Source organism: Podarcis tiliguerta (genome assembly GCF_965153285.1).
Source record: "Podarcis tiliguerta genome assembly, chromosome: 2".
In the NCBI taxonomy this organism is placed as follows: Eukaryota; Metazoa; Chordata; class Lepidosauria; order Squamata; family Lacertidae; genus Podarcis; species Podarcis tiliguerta.
The window spans coordinates 106081705-106103814 of record NC_139535.1 but is presented as its reverse complement, the minus strand read 5'-3'; the positions used below and the strand labels follow the sequence as shown (position 1 = coordinate 106103814).

Genomic DNA, 22110 nt, shown 5'->3' with positions numbered 1-22110 from the left:
TTGATCCAAGCATTTCCAGACAATTTTATTACTCCCAGTTCTGAAATTTCAGCCATTTCCTGACTCAGAGCCCTGAGTCTCTTTCCCTCTCCAGCCCCTTGGTGCTTTCATGCAGCTGTAATTGATATTAACAACCCCCTCGTTGCTGCTTTCAAGCGTTCCCAAAGGGCTCCAGTTTATAAAGCTTTGGAAGGGGTGCTCATTCGTTCATTTTGTTCTAAGTTCATGACTCACCCCTTCTTCGCTAAAGGCATTCCCACAAGTGACAATAAAGAGCACCTTCTGATCTACCCAGTGGGATTAAGGTATACAAATAAATAGCTTTCGTTGCAGTGTATTTTGCAAGCACGCTGTTTTGATACTCCAGTTCTGTGATGGATACACATTTATGTCAAGCGCTCGATGCACTATCCCTGTCACTTGTAATATACATGAGGTATCTAACTTGGCCCTCCAGCTGCCATCATTCCCAAAGATCACCATACTTTATTTTATTGCAATCTGCGTATGGGCCGCTCTTTTTTTGGACGGCTCAGAGCAGCTTGCAAAAAGCTCCTTGTGAGCCGCAACCTAGGTATCGATCAGGTCCAAAATCTCTTAGCGGCAGCAATGCCACAATATCGGTGCCTCTCAGACCATTCACTCTCTGAACACACTAGCTGAGACTGGTGGTATTTGGAGCACACCAGCACTCGGAGGGCAGCAGGTTAGGGGTAGGCTGATATACAACGAGGAGGTGTAAGCAGCTGGATGAAAAGCAACAATTAAACGAAACGAAACCAGTTCGAAACCTATCTTTGTCTGGCATCCAATACATCAAAGTTGGTGCCACACAAGCCTCCTTGGTGGAGAGTATTCCATAAGCAAGGCATCCCAATTGAGATGGCTGCCCCTCCAGTTGCTACCATTGGTGGTATGGGGGAGAATATCATTAGGCATACATAGAGAAATGGGGGAAAGAATTTGTGAAGATGTTGTGAGAAGTCCTTTGCCACAAGGGCTAGAAGCACACCAAGAAGAGGAAGAGTTTGGATTTGATATCCCACTTTATCACTACTCGAAGGAGTCTCAAAGCGGCTAACATTCTCCTTTCCCTTCCTCCCCCACTACAAACACTCTGTGAGGTGAGTGGGGCTGAGAGACTTCAGGGAAGTGTGACTGGCCCAAGGTCACCCAGCAGCTGCATGTGGAGGAGCGGAGACGCGAACCCGGTTCCCCAGATTACAAGACTACCACTCTCAACCACTACACCACACTGGCTCTCCAAGAATTTGGCAATCCCAGAGTGTAATGTCTGGCCAGAAGAATCATTCCAGTGGATATACCCTGGTTCTAAATAAACACACCCGATGGCAACCTTTTGGCTTGTGTGCGGCGCAGCTAAAGAAAGCATTGTCTTATCCATTCCTAGGTTTCTGGGAACATGTTGCATGTTATCACTATGGATTTTAGGACACACAAAACTCTACACTGGCATTTTGAAAGAACCAAATCTATACTGTGCCCCTTTAGGAGAGGTCAATCGATGTGGACTGCCTTTGAATACAGTCTACAACCTAGAGGACAATTACCTTGGACTACAGCAGCAGTATATGACTAATATAAATACCGTCAATGGAACAGAGAAGAACATAACCTTTCTAAAAGCTTTTTTCCAGTGAAGTGATCATAGAACTATTCATTGTGACTGAAACGCTCACTTCTGGGAAATGGGAAAAGGTTGATCTTACAAGTATTCAGCAGGCATTAGACAATGTGAAGCAAGCTGGATGATGTGAGCCAGGCCCAAGCAAAGGCTGGAAATGTTACATCATGCACAGGATTCATATTCCAAGGCTAAGCAAAGCACATATGCTTCGATCCCAAATGTTTCCAAACATTTCCTCAAGCGAACATCGTGGTTACATAACCAGAAAGGCCCACTTTTGCCGGCTTGTTTGCATGCTCTAGACCTCGGTTAACCCATTTCAGCAAGACATTAATTTACAGTGCATTTAACATATTTCTGCATACACCTACCCACCCAAAACTATGTTAACACATGAGGCGGAGGGATTAAGCTCATTATTTTTAAACAAAGGAAAAGAACTGCTTCATATGTTACATTGGGCTGCCTTTCCATTTCCATTAATCCACGAAAATGAGTTTTGGACCATAGAAGTCGCTGCTGCAAAGAATGGGTTACTAGGGTTTTAGCCTGCTCAGTGGGTTATCCGCAGAGTTCCCATGAATAGATGAGTTGCACGAGCCAAACTTTTTTTTTTTGGGGGGGGGGCGCAATGTAACGTGTGACACAGTCCAAAATCACATAAAATATCTGGGGCAAAGCAGCCATCTGAAAGGAACAATCATATCCCAAGCAGACATCCTAGTCATTGTGGCAATCATCTTCATGAAAGGTTGCTTCCCACAGCAGAGATAAATGCAATGCAGGAAGACATACGTTTACTGTGTGGAAGTGTGATATGACTGGCTTTCATTATATCATAAGAAGACCAATCTGGATGCCAAATCAGGTACTCTAGGTCTACCTATGGGACCACCTCTCCTGGTATGCCCCACAGAGAGCCTCAAGGTCCATAGATAGCAACACCCTAGAGGTCCCGGGCCCTAAGGAAGTTAGATTAGCTTCAACCAGAGCCAGGGCCTTTTCAACATTGGCTCCAGCCTGGTGGAACGCTCTGCCTTATGAGACCAGGGCCCTGCAGGATCTGATTTCTTTCCGCAGGGCCTGTAAGACAGAGTTGTTTCGCCTGGCCTTTGGCTTGGAGACAATTTGATTCCCTCCGCCTCTTTCTTTTTTTCTTTTCCTTTCTCCTCCTGCGATGAGGCTACATTTTAATATTTTAACATTTCAATATTTTAATGTTGTATTTTAATTTTGTTTTTAAGTTGTATTCATTCAACTTGTTTTTATCATTGCTTGTTAGCCGCCCTGAGCCCGGCCTTGGCTGGGGAGGGCGGGGTATAAATAAAAATTATTATTATTATTATTATTATTATTATTAAACACTCATGCCTGAATTCCACAAATTATGGCACATGTGGGTTACTCCCTAGATGTAGGCACAACTGTACAGGGGAGGGAAAGACCAGGGATGTTTTTCAGAGCAGCAGTGATGATGGCATCACTTGGCAAGTGAATAAAGTGATAACGAACCTTTCAAGTTTGTTTGTTAGCATGGGTAGCAAACTAAGGCCTGGGGGCCGGATCCGGCCTAATCACCTTCTCAATCCGGCTCAAAGACGGTCTGGGAATCAGCGTGTTTTTACATGAGTAGAATGTGTGCTTTTATTTAAAATGCACCTCTGGGTTATTTGTGGGGCCTGCCTGGTGTTTTTACATGAGTAGAATGTGTGCTTTTATTTAAAATGCACCTCTGGGTTATTTGTGGGGCATAGGAATTCATTCACCCCCCCCCCCAAATATAGTCCAGCCCCCCACAAGGTCTGAGGGACCATGGACCGGCCCCCTGCTGAAAAAGTTTGCGGACCTCTGGATTAGCGGAAGTCAGAGAATGCCCAAGATGCTGGCTATTTCATTTTTTTAACGGGTTCCAACTTCACGCTAACAGTTTAAATGAGTTGCACTTGCAATTGTTTGCACTTGCAATTAAAAAGTTGCCCTTCAGCTGACTGAAGCTCTTTTGTTTTGAAAACAGAAACACAAAAAAGCATGTGTTTTAAGAAGTTGAAGCTATGCGGTCAGTGGTACAGCACAACCGAGCTCAGTGGAGCTCACTTCCAGGAAACTAAGCATAGTCATGCTGATCCTAATAAAATGGGGGTTATGCTGTGTACTGCTGCTATGTGTGTGTGCAATTGTAAAATGGATCAACACAGCTGCATTTTCTTCTTCTTCTTCTTCTCGGGACTGTCTTATGGGAGCTGTCATGCTAAGCTCCCACACTTCAAAATTTACATATTTAAAAACACAAGCAGTTTCGCAATGTCACCTAGTGCCATAACTGGCAACAACTGATACTTTCGTTGTATACAGACAAACGCCCCTTTTTTCTAAAAAATAAGTATAATCATGCAATTTGCACAGCGTGGGTGATGTTGGGAAATATTGTTGCAGAGTCCTCAACTGGTCTGGGTTTGAGATTTCATGGGCTATGTCCAAGTTCCCAAAAGTCGAAACGACAATGTGTACGAGTTCTGAAAGGGAAATTTAAGTTCTTTGTTTCGCACCAGTTATAGTTTTAGGGGAATGGACTGAAGTGCATTATTGCTGTATTTTTGGTCCGTCTGTTTACACTGTTGTAAACACTACACTTCATGCAGAATGCAAGGCCTATCAAAAATGTGCCAGGGCCGTTTTTGAAAAGGCAAGTGACCAGGAAGGCAAGGGAGGGGAAATGCAAGGCGCATGTATAGAAGCATTTCTCACCTGGAATGACAGAGATAGTTTTCAAAGCTCGGAGAACTCTGAAAGTTCTCAAGGCTGACACATTCCCAAGGTCCACAAACTCTGTGACATATCTGCAACGAGGGAGGTCACACACAAAGAGACACAATGACAATAACACACACGAAAAACGGGAATGGGGGAAGTAAAACAACAACTACGGACAGCAATACATCACTCACAGGGAGCTGCGACCCAACACCTAACACCAACAGCCTTACCTGGAATTACAGAAATAGTTTTCAAAGCTCTCAGTACCCTGAAGGTGCGCAGAGCTGAAACATTGCCTAGGTTTACAAACTCTGTTATATACCTGCAGAATTAAACCAGAGTTAATGGCACCGATTGGGGTTACCTAGCTTTCAAAAATAAAAATAAAATAAAAGTGTAACGTTCAGTTGGGGGCAGGGAACAGCATTCACAATGTAAACTGCTTTGGAAGTGGCATGAAAAAAGAAAAAAAAAGAAACAAATCTAAGGTTGCAAATGAAACAGTTTTAGACGTCTCCATTATCACAGGGCTTCTTCTTCAGTTATGCTTCCCATTTGTGATTTCTCTTGTGGCAAAACAAGGGTAGGGAGGAAGAAGTATCCTGAGAGAGGCACATTTTAGAGTTCCATTAAAGGGCAGGAAATTGTCAACTGGGGGGAGATGGCACTTGGATTTTCTGCTTCAATGGTACCAACATGTCCTAGGCCAAACACTGGCCTGAAAACGCTCCAATCGGGGAACAGCCTTTACCAAAGGTGTTATGGACTTTGAAGACGCTCAAACTCAGGACAAAAGGGAGAAACATGCTAAGATGATCAACTCCCGTCTTCAAACCTATGTCCCCACCGGGAAAGACACGTGGATCCAGAATTGGTCTCCGCAGTCACTTATGGACTCACTGTTAAGACCATGTTCATGGAAGACAATCTTACTCAGCTACGAGTGATCGCCAAAGAAGAAGGCCATCTCTGTCTGCTGGAAAAGTACTGCTAAGCTCTGTGATTTACCTTGAACACAGGTGAGCAACTTGCGGTCTGTGGGCTCCATGCAGCCCCCTGTGCCCCCATGCAACCCCCTCCATTTTCCTATACAGAACTTTGGCTCTATCAGCCACCACTGACATGTGCCCCCTACTTCCCCTACAAAACAATGTGGTCCTCAATCGCAAACAGGTTGCCTAACCCAAACCTCTACTTTCTTGTTTCCTCCTTCACTGCCCCACTAGAGTCAGCTCCACAGAAAAGGATACATAAGAAGTTAGTTCACAGTGTTTAAATGCTGAAATTGTTAAAAAGGACCTGGCCATAATTTCAAGGTTGACATTTGCCATCTTGATTAATTTATCCCCAGGCTGTGCAAGGACTGAAAATGACTGGAATTCTCAGGGCTCCAAGAGATTTAGCATAAAAATGATATTTGTATACCAAAAGATCATTTGCAGAACAACCCAATTTGTTGCTCCGTGTGCCTGTACAAGTGCACATAATCAATCTACTTGTGAACCTTTCCTTTCTGCTTATCATGATTCATACTATAGGCAAACACATTGTCTGAAACACTTGCCCAATGTCCAAGAATTCAGCCAGAGTTTTAGAAGGGTAGACCATCACTACTGAAATTAGGCACTCTGGACACATTGCAAAAATTGTCTCTCCAGTTCCTTTTCAGTTTTTTGAGCCAATATCATGGATGTAAATATGATAACTGCACCATGCCCAGGGGTTTTTTTTGGGGGGGGGGGATGCTTCTACTGAGTTAAGTAAAACATTTGAAAAAAACAATAGATACACCAGCTAAATGTGATATATACTTGAAAAGGCATATCTGAATTCTCTCTCTAGCTGGGCTGTTCATAGTTTATCAGATCTGAAAAGGCAAACTGTCCCAGTCGAAAGATGTAAATATAGGCTGCACAAGAGCAAGCCAACAAACTGCCTTGTATAGACAAGCCTGCTCATTCATTCCTCCTTGCTGATCAGTTGGAAAACAGTGCCCTGAGGCATAGCCAGGATTCAAGTTCCTAAGGATATTCCTAGCTTTCCATTTTGTGCCGAAACCTTCAGCTCAAGACTAATTTAGAACAATTACAAAAATGATTATCAATGGAGAGCAGTCCAAAAATGTTTAGTTGTTTTACAGGAAAGTTTTTCGGTCCTGAAGAATTTCATATCCAATGTACGATTAGTCAGTGATTAGTCAGGAATGATCAAAGGGCCCAGTTGCTTTGTCGCCTTCCTGGACTTCCTTTGCAGCCTGCTTCTCCTTCTCCTTCCAGTAACATATACAGTTATCTAGACACGAAAAGGAGCACAATACGTAACTTACGCCATCATGATGACACTGAAGTCTAGCCAGTTCCATGGGTCACGGAGAAAAGTGAAGCCGTCTATGCAGAAGCCTCTTGCAATAATTTTCACAAGTGATTCAAATGTATATATACCAGTGAATGTGTACCTATCAGAACAAGGAAAAGCAGTGGAGGAAAACAGAATACAGTTTAGAATATGCAGCAATGGCTTCATTAAGAGAGATGGCCAATGTTGCACATTAAAATATTAGATTCGGATTTATTTAAGAGTTGGTGGGATTTCTGCTCACAGTGGCTCAGTGCACAATTCATTGTGATGCATAATTAATAGCTGGCCTCACATCATGGCTTGCATGGAGTGAAACAAAAACACCTGGTTTGGATATACAGTGGTGCCTCGCAAGACGAAAAGAATCCGTTCCGCGAGTCTCTTTGTCTAGCGGTTTTTTCGTCTTGCGAAGCAACCCTATTAGCGGATTAGCGCTATTAGAGGTTTAGCAGCTATTAGCGGCTATTAGCGGCTATTAAAGGCTTAAGGGATTAGCGGATTAGCTGCTAAAAGGCTATTAGCAGCTTAGTGCCTTAGAAAAAGGGGGTGGGGAGCGGAAAAAAATCGCAAGATTCGCAAGACATTTTCGTCTTGCGAAGCAAGCCCATAGAGAAATTCGTCCTGCGAAGCGCATTGAAAAACGGAAAACCCTTTCATCTAGCGGGTTTTCCGTCTTGCGGGGCATTCATCTTGCGGGGCACCACTGTAATGCTTGCCAGGGCTTGTAGTTTGTTGCACCCACACGTGCTAGGAGCAGAGCAGAGCAGGAGCTATCTACATGCAGCATGTCCACAGTAAAACATTAAAACTACAGTTACCATGATATGGGAATGCAGTCACAGATATTCTGGCCAATCACAGACTGCACATAGATTCAGGTAGGTAGCCGTGTTGGTCTGACACAGTAGAAATATATATATATATTATAAAAATTGTCCAGTAGCACCTTAGAGACCAACTAAGTTTGTTCCTGGTATGAGCTTTTATGTGCATGCACATGGTATCTGAAGAAGTGTGCATGCACATGAAAGCTCATACCAAGAACATAGTTGGTTTCTAGACTACAGATAGGTTTTGGAATAGACTATTAGATTATTAAACATTCTAATACATATCTTCACAGGTTTTGACAGACATTTCAAAGTCTGATTGATCCAAGTTCAATTTTTAAGGAAAAACCTGAAGTGCCAACTTGCAGCAAATTATAGCACACTGTGAATTTGCTGCCTAGCATACTTTCCAAAAAGAGAGAGGCCACCATCACTTTAAAGAATTAAGCAAGATTTACACCACCACCCACAAAACAAACAAATGAATTGCTACTTACTCCACCTGTTTCGACCACTCTGGTGGGTTACTAAAAGTCATGAACACACAGTTCGTCAAAATAGTGCACATAATGATCATGCTAAATACTGTAGAATAAAGTCAAGGAAGCATGAAACGTAAGAAATCACATATTCATTTCATCCCATTAAACTCCCACTGAACCTTACTGAATTAAATCGGAAAACAATATCATCAGCAATTACCACTGCAACAGTTTTTCAGCAGGTGTTTGCGGCTGCAGTGGACTGTCCTACTATTCATCTAAATATGAGTGGTATATATACCTGGTTTAATATCCTGATTTGGAGGAAGTTCTTAAACCACAGTTTCTCAATTAGGACATAATGGGAAACTGTGGTTTAAGAAAACAAGAGATTTGCTGAAGCTGTACATGTGAGGTGAAGAGGAAAGCAGAGAGGGGAGGAAGGAGAAAGTTGGCATATAGCTCGATCTTCTCGGATGTTGCCCCTGAACTGGGTCTAACTCTAGTCAAGAGCCACACCGTTCCAAATACTGGGTGCAGATTATGGACTCTTAAGTGTTGAATCATAAAGTCTCACAGTGGATACAGGAAATTGATATTAATTAATAGTGACTGCAGTAAAGAAGATCTGAAAGAATCTAATTCAAGTCTCTGTGTGCTTATTGTAAAACATATGTATATGTTTAAAATGCTTGCATACATGAGGAATAATAAATCATCTTGAGTCTCTATTGAATGTGAATGCATGATTGAACGTTGATGTGTGGGATTTCAAACTTGATGTTTATTCTGGCCCATTTTGGTTTCACATTCGCATTCCAAGCTGATTTAAATTTTATGTGAGATTACAGCCTGAATCTACTATTAAAGCATTAAAACGAAAATATCCCCTTTCACCTTTGAACATTAGACACACATCACTACTTAGCACCTAATGTCAAGGCTGTAAAACTGTAATGCAAGCAGAGAAAAGCTGATGCATAAATAAGAGCCCGCTAGGTTCTCAATGTGGGTGGCGCTGTGGTCTAAACCACTGAGCCTAGGGCTTGCCGATCAGAAGGTCAGCAGTTCGAATCCGCGCGACGGGGTGAGCTTCCGTTGCTCAGTCCCAGCTCCTGCCAACCTAGTAGTTCAAAAGCATGTCAAAGTGCAAGTAGATAAATAGGTACGACTCCGGAGGGAAGGTAAACGGTGTTTCCATGCGCTGCTCTGGTTTTGCCAGAAGCGGCTTAGTCATGCTGGCCACATGACCCGGAAGCTGTTTGAGGACAAACGCCGGCTCCCTTGGCCAGCAAAGCAAGATGAGCAGCGCAACCCCAGAGTCGTCTGCGACTGGACTTAACGGTCAGGGGTTCCTTTGCCTTTACCTTTAGGTTTGTATTTCCTAATATTTTATAGTCAACTTTTCAGTCCAATATCCCAAGGAAGTGAAGGCAGGGGCATTAAAAAGTGCATTGGTTTGTTGAAATAGTGGTGGGGAATCACCTAAACGTGCTAATTTCAGTGCAGGAGTACAGGGCAGGAATCCGCTGGGTGCCAGCAAATGCCTCTGCAGGCACACAACTCCTGGCACACAACGAACAACCCTTAGCAACCCAAACTTTTTGTGTCACAAATGCATATACATACACCCACCCCATTTAATTCTGTAACAATGTAATTCCAAATAAAGTGTCTTTCTTTAGTTGATCGTCCAGGTATCCAGGCATTTTTTGGGTGTCCCCTGACTTTTGGGTAAAACAAAAACAAAAAACAAAAACATTGATGCGTCATGGGCCATAAACCCAATCCATATATTTTTAGTCAACACAGCAACCCTACATACCAGGAAACGTGACTACAGAAGGGACAACCGATATTACCATAAAAAAGGATATGAATGTATCAAAATTTTAATAGCTATTCTCCTAAACAGATTAAAAGGACTTAAAATGTACAAGGCAGGCGTGGCACTAAATCGGAAGAGTGTTTTGCCTCTGTTTAGTACTACAAAGGTCTGCAGAGAAAGAGAGAGAGAGAAAGAAAAAGTTATGCACATATACCTCTCAGCGGAAAACACACACACACATATACAATCTAACCATAACTTGAAACCAGTATTTAGCTTTAAAACAGCATTCATATGTCTGATGTTCATATTGTTGTGTTTCATTGTTTGTCGTAAGCAGCTTTGTGGGAATTTTTAGAGCTGAAATGTGGCAGATAAATAAATACAGAAAGTTAGTAGTACTTTTAGAACAAATACATAAATGAAGTTTGCAATCACTGTACACACTTACCTGAAAGTCAGACTCATTGATTTCAGTGGACTTACTTCTGAGTAGATGTGCAGAGAATTGTACTGGTTTTGGTTTTATATCCATGTCTTAATTTTATATTTTATGGTTTGTAGACAAAACTGTACACAGCCCAAATAACTATTTAAAACATTTTGTACATTACCTAGTCATTTATTGTTTCTAGCATTGAAAGACTACACACACACATCTAACATAAAAGCCAAATATTTATCAAATCAACAAAGAGAAAACTTCTTAATAAAGGGTTGTGTTTTCATGCTGTTTTGACTTTTCATGAAGTCAAAAAAGAAAGAATGAAAACCCAAGCCTTCGTTAAGAAGTTCTCCAAAGCGGTGCTAGTTGACTTTCATGAAAAATGTGTGAAACAACAACATGTAACATGTTGAACAGATAAAGCCCATTTTAAAATATGCATAGGATGCTACCTCTATAAGATGGACAAATGTTAGAGGCCACGAGCACCATCTGGCAAAGGCCTTTTTGCTTAAGTCTCAATGAAATGTAGCACACAAACCTAAGAAGCCGTCTTATACCACATCAGACCATCAGTTTACACTGACAAGAAAGCGATTCTCCATGAGTTTAGGAGCCTTTCCCCAGCCATATCTGGAAATGATATAATTTGCATCTGGGACCTTCTGCATGTAAACCACATGTTCTACCAGTGACTCCAGGCTCCTTCCCTGTCCATTACTTTTTCTATACAGACCACTACGTTTTTTCCCCAAAGGAAATTCAAAGGACCAACTGCATGCGAACCAACGTAACAGCGTCAAAATGGAAGTAAAATGGAAATAAAATCAAGGCAACTCATTTCAGCAGTTTCAAAACAGGTAACTGTAAAACTGTAATAAGATACTGTAATAAGAATACTGTAATAATACTGTAATAAATAAAGAATACTGTAATAAGATACTGTAATAAGATACTGTAATAAGAACTGTAATAGTTCTTATTAACAATTACTATAATAACGTCAAATGCCTGCTTAGATAGAAACCTCGGAAGCAAAACAGGTCAGGCACCAACCCTTTGCCCATTTCCTGAACGTCTACAGTAAAATAAGGAAGGTAGGAATGTGGCGGAAGAAACCAGACTTTGAAACATCTTGGAATTTCCATGTGGGTTGTTGACTGGTGCTGCAGTGCTTCCACCCCCATTTGTTCGTTCATTTTTAATTTTGACCTGTTGTCGGATATCTGTACTTTTTTTAAACAATCACCTGAAAGTCCTGAACATTTAAAAAAACCTCCCACAATAAAATCAAACAGCTAAACCCAAGAAAAGACATGGCGTGTAGCAAGCACCCCTGCTGGCTATTAAAAACATCTATTGAAACCGCAAAAGTCTTAAATGGGCTCCTACGTGCTAACAGATAGTGGGCCTAAAAGGTTTCCCTATGGAGATAATTCCAGAAAAAGGCAGCAACGCTCAAAGGACCCTGGTCCTCCTAGTCACAATCCCAGTGAGGAGACTACTGTGCTCAGAAGACAGGCTCCTTAGATGGGCCCACAGGTTAACCAAACTGTTGGTAAAGGTACCCCTGCCCGTACGGGCCAGTCTTGACAGACTCTAGGGTTGTGCGCTCATCTCACTCTAGAGGCCGGGAGCCAGCGCTGTCCGCAGACACTTCCGGGTCACATGGCCAGCGTGACAAGCTGCATCTGGCGAGCCAGCGCAGCACACGGAAAGCCGTTTACCTTCCCGCTGGTAAGCGGTCCCTATTTATCTACTTGCACCCAGGGGTGCTTTCGAACTGCTAGGTTGGCAGGCGCTGGGACTGAACGACAGGAGCGCACCCTGCCGGGGGGATTCGAACCGCCGACCACGGGATCAGCAAGTCCTAGGCGCTGAGGCTTTACCCACAGCGCCACCTGCATCCCTTGGCACTGTTGGCTCCCAGTACGTTTCCAAGCACAATTCAAAGTGTTGGTGCTGACCTTTAAAGCCCTAAACAGCCGTGGCCCAGTATACCTGAAGCAGCATCTCCACCCCCATTGTTCAGCCCAGACACTGAGGTCCAGCTCTGAGGGCCTCCTGGTGGTTCCCTCACTGCGAGAAGCGAGGTTACAGGGAACCAGGAAGAGGGCCTTCTCAGTAGTGGTGCCCGCCCTGTGGAATGCCCTCCTGTCAGATGTCAAGGAAATAAACAACTATCTGACTTTTAGATGACATCTGAAGGCAGCCCTGTTTAGGGAAGTTTATAATGTTTGATGTTTTATTGTGTTTTTCATATTCTGTTGGGAGCCGCCCAGAGTGGCTGGGGAAAGCCAGCCAGATGGGCGGGGTATAAATAAATTATTATTATTATTATTATTATTATTATTATTATTATTACCACTTCTGAAATGAACCAGGCATGGGCAGCGTGGGATCCTGAGTGACCACAAAACCAACAAACAAAACAGAGTACTCGTGCATAGGACTGCGGCTTGACTTCTGAATAAACATGCATAGGATTGCACTGTGAATCTCTTCTACAACATTTAAGAGACTTTAAAGTATGGGGACGAAGCCAGTTTAAAGCAAACAGTTCAATCCGGTTTCAAAATTGAGCTCACCCATCTCTTAGCTTTCCGTGGCTATAGAAAGCTATCTATAAGGGGGTAATATTCAAATATGCAATTCACTACTTGGGATGTGAAGTGGTGCAATCCAAGGAAGGCTGTACTCCGTACAGTTCCTGCTCATTCAGAATAGTGACAGGGAACACCAGAATAACGTCCGCCATTTTGTTCAAATGATCAAGGCCCCTTGCTTGCTTATTTCTGAAACAAAGCAAGTTTACTGGCTTCTGTTCCATTCACTCTTGGCGCAGGGTGCAAGGTGTTTCTAAGTCCTCTCCTAGCTGGCTAAGCCTTGATGGTTATGCTCAAGCTCCAGTTGCTGCACACAAGTGGGGAGAGGGCTGTTGTCCTCAACTCCTGTTTATGGGTTTCCCATAAGCACCTGGTTGGCTACTGTGAGAACAGGAAGGAAGCTGACTAGGTGAACTCTTGGCCTGATCCTGCAGATTTTTTTTATCTTATGTTATTAGTCTTTCCCACAATGACAAACCTAGACAGCATCTTAAAAAGTAGAGACATCACCTTGCCAACAAAAGTCCGTATAGTAAAAGCTATGGTTTTCCCAGTAGTGATGTATGGAAGTGAGAGCTGGACCATAAAGAAGGCTGATCGCTGAAGAATTGATGCTTTTGAATTATGGTGCTGGACGAGACTCTTGAGAGTCCCATGGACTGCAAGAAGATCAAACTTATCCATTCTGGAGGAAATCAGCCCTGAGTGCTCACTGGAAGGACAGCTGAGGCTCCAATACTTTGGCCACCTCATCAGAAGAGAAGACTCCCTGGAAAAGACCCTGATGTTGGGAAAGATGGAGGGCACAAGGAGAAGGGGACGACAGAGGATGAGATGGTTGGATAGTGTCTTCGAAGCTACCAGCATGAGTTTGACCAAACTGCGGGAGGCAGTGGAAGACAGAAGTGCCTGGCGTGCTCTGGTCCATGGGGTCACAAAGAGTTGGACAAGACTAAACGACTAAACAACAACAACAAATTAGTCTTTCTCAAGTACAGCACTGCTTCCCTTTGGCTAGGACAATAAAATTCTCCTGTGCCCTAGGGAAATTCTGTAGACACTGGGTGTCAAGATGCACTGTGCTGAGGGATGGTCTCTAACAAATTCAAAACATGAGAAAAATACAGTGGTGCCAATCATTTAACTGTTTACCTTTACCTGTAAAGGTAAAGGACCCCTGTTAGTTAAGTCCAGTCGCGAACAACTCTGGGGTTGCGGCACTCATCTCGCTTTACTGGCCGAGGGAGCCAACGTTTGTCCGCAGACAGTTTTTCTGGGTCATATGGCCAGCATGACTCAGCCGCTTCTGGCAAAACCAGAGCAGCGCACAGAAATGCCATTTGCCTTCCCGCCGGAGCGGTACCTATTTATCTTCTTGCACTTTGACGTGCTTTTGAACTGCTATGTTGGCAGGAGCTGGGACCAAACAACAGGAGCTCACCCCGTCGCGGGGATTCGAACCGCCAACCTTCTGATTAGCAAGCCCTAGGCTCAGTGGTTTAGACCACAGCTCCTAGTGAATATCACTAGTACACAGACATTCTCAACAAGACCAAGGGAAGAGACCAAGGGAAAGAATGACAATCTGAAAATCAATTATCACCCCCCAGAGAAAAATTGAAACTTGGACTGGGGACACCTCAGTTCTCAATGAGCTGGTCTATATTTAAGACTCGCATCTCCATGGCAAGTGTCTCTGTTCCACGTTATACTGAATTAGTGCAGATCACTGTCTAGAGCTGGGGCTGTCATGTAGTGAGTTTCTCTGCCAGTGGTACATATCGGGGGCATTTGCTTGGCAGGGGCAGCAATTGATGCAGTGAGTTCTAATTAAGTATTTGACCAGGGGCTGAGGAGCTCCCAATGGGGATGCCAATAACATATAGAGCAGCAGCCCAAGCAAAACCCCTGGGTTTACCAAGATGCCACTTCATCTTGCTTACTGAACCTGTAAAATGGAAGGCATATCAAAGGGAAAGGTAAAGGGAAAAGGTAAAGGCTGGGGCCGGTGAGAAGAACAGGATTCCTTGGAAGGTAGTGGACTCCCCCTTTTTAAACAAAAACTGGGTGACCACCTAACAAGGACGTTGTAGCTGTGGGGTTTTTTTGCATCAGCAGGGAAACATTCCAAAACGGAGATCTGCATTATACTAAGTCAGGACAATTGGTCCATCTAGATGAAAAGGTTGCACTGCTGGCTAAGATAGCTTGCTAGTTTCAGCAAAAGAGCTTTCCTAGGCCTATTGGGGGGTGTTATTGGGTTGTTGTTTTTATTTTGATTGTATGTTTTGTGGTTTTATATTTTGATTTTCTTCTGTGAAGTGCCCTGAGACCTCCCAGTACAGTATATAAATTCAATAAATAATAATAATAATAATCTAGAAATGCTTGAGATTGAATCTGGGACTTTCATAAAGAAGCTCTACCACTAAGCTTTGGCCTGGTTTTGGCCTTCAGTCGATGACTCTGTGTCTTACAGTTGTGATGAGGTTCACTGGAATAAAGAAACACTGCCATCTTCCCTAAGTATTGGGGGATAAGGCAGAGACAGGTGCCATCCTCCAATTCTGGTGCCAGTCAGGCCACGCCTCTGCACTTAGCTCTCTGGCTGGCATTAAAAGGAAAGAGCCAGGACTGCTTTTCATACGCTAGTAGCTGGTATTAAAAAAAACATGGCAACATTCCAGTTGTTCAAGCAGAACTGCTGCTTTGATGATTCAGAGAGGGGTGTGTGTGTGTGTGTGTGTGTGTGTGTGTGTGTGTTTTAAATGGATTTGTGGGATGATCTTGAACCACTGGTTATTTGGAGAAGTAATGCACATCCTTTCTGGTAAAACACAATGGAATCAGGAAATGTGCCATTCCAGGGTTTGTGGGAAGATGCACAAGGCGTCGCTATACAGAACAGGAAGCTGGGGGAGAAACTGTTCATCAAAAACATTTCCAGTGATGTCTGTAGCTCAGTATTTCTAAAAAGAAAAAGACCCAACCTTCTATGCAGTCATGTTGTTCTCTGCACAGCACACAAGATGCGCTGCCAGAGGCCTCCCACATATTTCTAAATGGGAAGCCTTCTCTGGGGAACATAAAGGGCTTTCTTCAGTACAGCCTTTCACACACTCGGGCTTGCACCACTGGATGGGTGGTGGGGGCACCTAAAGGTGCCCAGTGCTGTACACAAAAGAAATCCTGCATTTCCTGGTATGCGTTTGGCTTTGCAAACAGCACCTCTTAGCTCAGTTGACCCCCCGCATACCTGCCAAAACAGCCTCCAAGGCTTCTATCAAAGCCACTGTCAAGAGGTTGTGGTACTAAGTTGTTGCTGTGCTGTGTGCAGTAAAACTGCCATGCAGGCAAAAAAGAAATGCATGCCCTCCAACATTTGTCCGATGAAAATAGGAACGTCCTAGTCTTTATTACTTTTATTCTTATTTTACTGTTTATAACCCGTGAATTGCCCCAGCCACTCTGGGAAGCTCCCCACATATATGAAAACACAATAAAACATTTAAAAAAACTTCCCCCTACAGGGCTGCCTTCAGATGGGTCTGGGGTTGGATAACTCCATACCCTCCAACATTTCTCCAATGAAAATAGGGACGTCCTAAGGAAAAGTGGGACATTCTGGGATCGAATCAGAAACTGGGATGGCTTCTGTAAATCCGAGACTGTCCTAGGAAAACAGGGGTACTTGGAGGGTCTGGAAATACCTCCCAGTATTTAACTGTTTACCCAGCTCATATAAGAGCCCCGTTGCAACAGACCCACAACCCATCTCTAGCTGCCTCCACCCTGTTCTCACAACGGCCTACCAAATCCAGACATTGGTGCTCAAAAGATCCTCACAGCAGCCATGCCTCCTGCCTCCCCCTGCCACTCGCAGGCCCAACCATTCTAAACCTGAAAGCGCAAGCTTGTGTTGTCCCTGAACAGCCGTACAACTGCAGACTCAGGCAGCCTCACCTTCTGCCTGCCTGCTGTTTTCCTCCTGCTCGCTGAAAGGGACATCGCCCCCAGAGGAAATCTCCTTCCTTCCCCTCCACACTGACTGGACCCTGCAAATTCACCTCAGTCCTCAGCTAGCTACCACCCAAGGTGCCTCTTCCTCTTAAAAGCTCTTTTCCTTGCCAGCGGCCTGGGCATTCTGCTTACCGCCGAAGGCAGATCCAAATAAATCATATTTTCAAAGGGAGAACAGCCACGGAGTTTCTGAGTCCCAGAATCCCTTGGTGCGTGATGAAATCTATTTTGCACTCAGCCTAATCTAACCTAATTAAAGTCTGCACAATACCTCCTGCACTACCTCCGGTTTTGGGAGAACGGACGCTTCACTCTCAGAGGTAGCAGCAGCTAGAGACCATCAGTGGAGGAGGTGAGCTGTTCACCTGGCTCCCCTTCATAGCTGCTGGAATTGCCCTTTTTGAACCTTTGGCCAGCAGAGGGTCACCCCCTTTTTGGGGAGCAGCTTTGGGGGGGAAAGCAAGGACAAGGGCCACCCCCAGAACATCATCTTCTATGGAGATTGGCTTGCCCTAAATTGTTTAAGTGCTTTTTAACTTGTACGCTTTTAATTTGGAGTTTTCAAAATAAGGGAGGTAAAATGTGCCTGGGAAGAGAGCAACTAGGGAAAGCAGTTGGCACCCCAATTGCAGTGGTTCTGGGCAAGTGGGTGGGACATGTCTGGTAAGGGACAGGTGGCCCAGGGAGTTGGTGACTGTGCCATGTGCCAGACCTCCCTTCAACCTGAGGAATTGTGGCTGTCCTCAGACCCCAGCCAGCCCTGGGGTCTGTGGCTGTTCAATGTTAGGTTGATCACCCATGATGTGATTGTGGATAAGGAGGCTGATCTGATCTATATTACTGAGACATGGGTGGTTGAGCAGGGTGGAGTTGCTGCTGGCTCCTTGGTACAGCTCCAGGGCAGACTTGAGGGTTGGGGATGGGGAGTTGCTGTAGACCACAGAGATTCCATCTCTGTCTCCAGGCTTTCTGGCCAGTTGGGTGGGGATCCAGAGTGTTTGTTCCTGGTGTTGGTAATTGGGACATATTAGGGATTCTGCTAGGGACACGGGTGGCACTGTGGGTTAAACCACAGAGCCTAGGACTTGCCAATCAGAAGGTTGGCGGTTCGAATCCCCGCAGCGGGGTGAGCTCCCGTTGCTCGGTCCCTGCTCCTGCCAACCTAGCAGTTCAAAAGCACATCAAAGTGCAAGTAGATAAATAGGTACCACTCCAGCGAGAAGGTAAACGGCATTTCCGTGTGCTGCTCTGCCAGAAGTGGCTTAGTCATGCTGGCCACATGACCCGGAAGCTGTATGCCGGCGCCCTCGGTCAGTAAAGCGAGATGAGCGCCGCAACCCCAGAGTATGTCACGACTGGACCTAATGGTCAGGAGTCCCTTTACCTTTAGGGATTCTGCTGGTTTACCACCCACCTGACTGCCCAGAAGTATCCCTGCCTGAGCTGACAGAGCTGGTCTTGGAGGGAGTGTTGAGGACTCCCAGATTGCTAGTGTTGGGGGACTTCAACATCCATGCCAAAGCCATTAGCTCTGCCATGGCTAAAGACTTCACGGCTGCCATGATGACCCAACATGTCATTGGCCCAACATATGCGGACCTTGTTTTCTCAGCTGGGCAGGAAGAGGGTGATTTGAAAGTGGGGGTTATTGACAACAGTCCCTTGTCATGGTCAGGTCACTTCCTGTTGAGATTTAGGCTCTCAGCATCCTTCTACCTCTGCAGAGGCCGGGGACCTATGAGGGTGGTCTACCTCAGAAGCTGATGGCTCCAATTGGTTTTCAGACAACCTTGGGGGATTTCCCTACTGATATGACTGGTGCTCCTGTTGAAACCCTGGCCAACTTGTGGAACGTCTGGATGGCTTGGGCCACTGACATGATCATCTGAATGCCCTCTCCTGCTTTGTGGAGCCCACTTGGCTCCCTGGCTTGCAATAAGCATCTGAGGCCCTTCTTCATGTGCCCCCTCCATGAGAGGTCAAGAGGGACTAGATGGACTCTTGGCCTGATCTAGCAGAGTTCTTCTTATGCTCATTGGCAGGGGCTTCATAAAATGCAAAAGGCTCATGCTTTTGAGCAGGCTATTGGTTATCACACAACCACCTCCATTTATGGTACCAGTTGTACATATAGTTAAAGGAAGAACAACATAGGAGCCAGTTGTGAAACAAGCTCTTTTGCTTTCTTGACTGAGAGCATAACAATAAGAGTATATTAGGTAAAGTAAAATGGAAGGGCTTTCAATGTGCATCATTAATTTTCCAGGCAAAGCATTATGGCAAAGTTTTAAGACCCACCCCCTTCCACTTTAGAGGGAATCGGGCTGTCAAGTCCCACAACCACTTTGAGGCTTATGCTCAATATGTGATGGTGGTGATGGTCTTTTATGAGTCTAAATGGTACACTGAGGCAGTGAAAGGATGGAGGAAATGTCCCATCACTACCACAAACCCAGATCCAATAACCTTTCGGGAGCATTTGATGCAATTAAGTAAGTCAGGTTCTGGATTATATGGTGGCACACCACACCTATCTCTTTGTCAGGTCTAGATACATTTCATCTATGACCAAGACGATTTTTTAAAAGTCACCATGGATAGAAGACAAGTCTCCAAATGGTGCTAATTGGCCTGGGAGACACCGGACCTAAAACACCATGGTTTTTCTCTTTTGTGACTGAGATGGACTGATTGCCACTCCTTTTCTCAGTATCTGTTGCCACTCCCCCCTCTTATTTATCTGCCTCCTCCCTACTAGATGTGCTGACTTCCAGAATTGCTTAAGCTACGTGTCGAGCTGTGTGCAGATTTTGCAGAGCTATCAGCTACCCCAACAAACGATCAGACACATTTCTTCCCCAAACCTGAAAAAAATGAAGAGAAGATTCTTATTTGAAAAGCCCACAGAAAAAGGTCCCCTTTCACAGGCAGCAAGAGACTCTTGCCACCAAAAACCTGTAATTCCTCCTGGGGACAAAAAAGACTTGAGTTTTTAATAGGCTGGGTCTTGGTGACTCACTTTCTGCGTCAAATAGAAAGGGTCAAAGTCCTCCAGTGGCACAGCAACCAGGCCTTTTGGGATATCCCCATAGATGAAAGGCAAATTCTTCCCTGCCTCCAGGTCACTGTTTGGTTTTGGTTTGCTCTCTTCGTCGTCATCTCTGTGACTGCTGTCTTGCTTAGGGCGCTTCTTCTTCTTATCTTCTGCGATGCGCTTCTCGATGTTAGCCAGAGATTCCGGAGTGAAAGGTCGAAAACTATCAGGGCCTGGTGGTGCAAGCAGCCGCCCTGCCATTTTTTCATCCTGCAGAAACTTATTTAGTTATGATGCGCCCGGGATAGGTCAGCTCTGTAGAGGAGAGAATAGGACAGACGGTCACAAGTCAAATCCTCAACATACTGGTGGGTGAATTGAGTATTTTTGGAGGGAAGAATGAATGAGTCTTGTTGAGCCACATCCCCACTGAGATACCACAACTGTTGCATTGGTTTTACCATTCACCATTTGCATTTTCTCAAGGGGAGCGTTAAACAAAGCTGCCTGAGACAATGAGCTCAACATCTTTCCCAAGTATCTCACTTAAACCAGAGCTAGCTGACATGGTATCCACTGGATGTTGTTGAGGGTTGCCATATTCCGGGGATCAAAAACCCAGACACCCCACCATCACCACTGGGGCACCTCCGCCACCATCCTGCACCTCCCTCCCTCACCCTCCGTGCTGCTAACCCCTTCCTCACCCACCTGTTCCCCCCTCTCTCCCCTCTCTTATCATTGCTATCTTTGGCCTCCTGCTCACAAGGGGAGGATGAGCGGCCACGAGAAGGTCACACAAGGCCAGACGACCGTTGGGACTGTCTCGGGGCCTAGCGCGGTTCTGGGACTCCAACTCCCATCAGCCCCAGCCAACATGGTTAATGCTCAGAGATTATAAGAGCTGTAGTTCAAGAGCATCTTGAGGGCCACAGGTTCCCCATCCCTGTCTTAAACTACTTAAGGTTGTCAAGTTCACTGGTCCATTATAGAACTCACGTAAAATGGCAGATAACATGGATGAACTCTCTACTACTTACTGTATTTTATGATACTTAGTACTACCCTGACAACTCTACCTCTTCTGGAGACAGCCTTTTAATATTAAGACTGGCCAACCACTCCAGAACTTTTAAATCCTATGGTCCTCCTATTACTGTTTTCCTTCTGAGCAGCTTCATTTTGTGATGCCAAAAGTTCACTGGTGTTTCTCTAAGAACCGCTAATGCCTGAAGAGAAACATGGCAAAGTTTGCAAGAGCAGATTCCTTAATAAGAAGATGCCTACTGATGGACAAGTTACCCTGATCTTCCAGGACAGTGTCTAGCTACAGGGTAGGATTAGCAATGTTCTGTGTTGTAGTCCCAGTTGTATGGGCCCAACAAGCTTAACCAGAGTCCAACATGAATCAAGCATGCCCCAGAATTCACCACAATGCACAGGAGTTCCATGGCAAATGCCTGTGTGGTCCTCAATTTGGAAACACTTCCCTGAAAGCAGAAAGTCTGAGCACCACTGTGTCAGATTTAACCAAAGCTCCACACATGAACCCATCTCTTTTTAAAGTATATTAAGGAAGGCATCTTCAGCTTTGCATGCCAGTGGCCCATTACTGTAAACCACAGTTAATGATTCACTATGAATGCCCCTACATGGGTTGTTTCGCTTCTCCCTGCTAGTACACAGAGGAAACAAACCATGATCACTGGCTTAGTGTTATGTTCAAACCAATGACCATGGTTTGCTTCACTCCAACAAAGCACAATCAGTAAGCCAAAACAAGCCTTGGCTTCAGATCATGGTTTGCTGAAAATGAAACAAACCACAATCCCTCTTTCAAAAGTAACTCTAAGTCAAAGACCTTGGTTTGATTCCTTCCAGTGCTAGCAGGCAGCAAAAATCAGGGTGGGATCAACTCATACACGGTAAACCATGGTTCTGAAGGCAGCCCTGTTCAGGGAAGTTTTTAATATGTGACATTTTAGTGTATTTTTCATCTTTGTTGGAAGCCGCCCAGAGTGGCTGGGGAAACCCAGCCAGATGGGCGGGGTACAAATAATAAATTATTATTATTATTATTATTATTATTATTATTATTATTATGG

The 22110-nt window shown here is 44.6% G+C and overlaps 1 protein-coding gene across 4 annotated transcripts in view; it reads right to left on the bottom strand.

Annotated features, from left to right (window-relative positions):
• The window catches only part of SCN8A (sodium voltage-gated channel alpha subunit 8), a 110281-nt gene that overhangs the window by 62595 nt on the left and 25576 nt on the right, over nt 1-22110 (bottom strand). For 3 of the 4 annotated variants that reach the window (XM_083427184.1, XM_083427181.1, XM_083427182.1), the window contains exons 2-6: nt 19991-20320; nt 9951-10068; nt 8088-8178; nt 6729-6857; nt 4394-4485 (exon numbers count right to left, since the gene is read on the bottom strand). In XM_083427184.1, the coding sequence (XP_083283310.1) occupies nt 4394-4485; nt 6729-6857; nt 8088-8178; nt 9951-10068; nt 19991-20266 (706 nt within the window). In that variant the 5' untranslated portion in view covers nt 20267-20320. Of the gene's footprint in view, nt 1-4393; nt 4486-4632; nt 4725-6728; nt 6858-8087; nt 8179-9950; nt 10069-19990; nt 20321-22110 lie in introns of all 4 variants that reach the window. The other variant, XM_083427183.1, reaches the window with a different exon arrangement.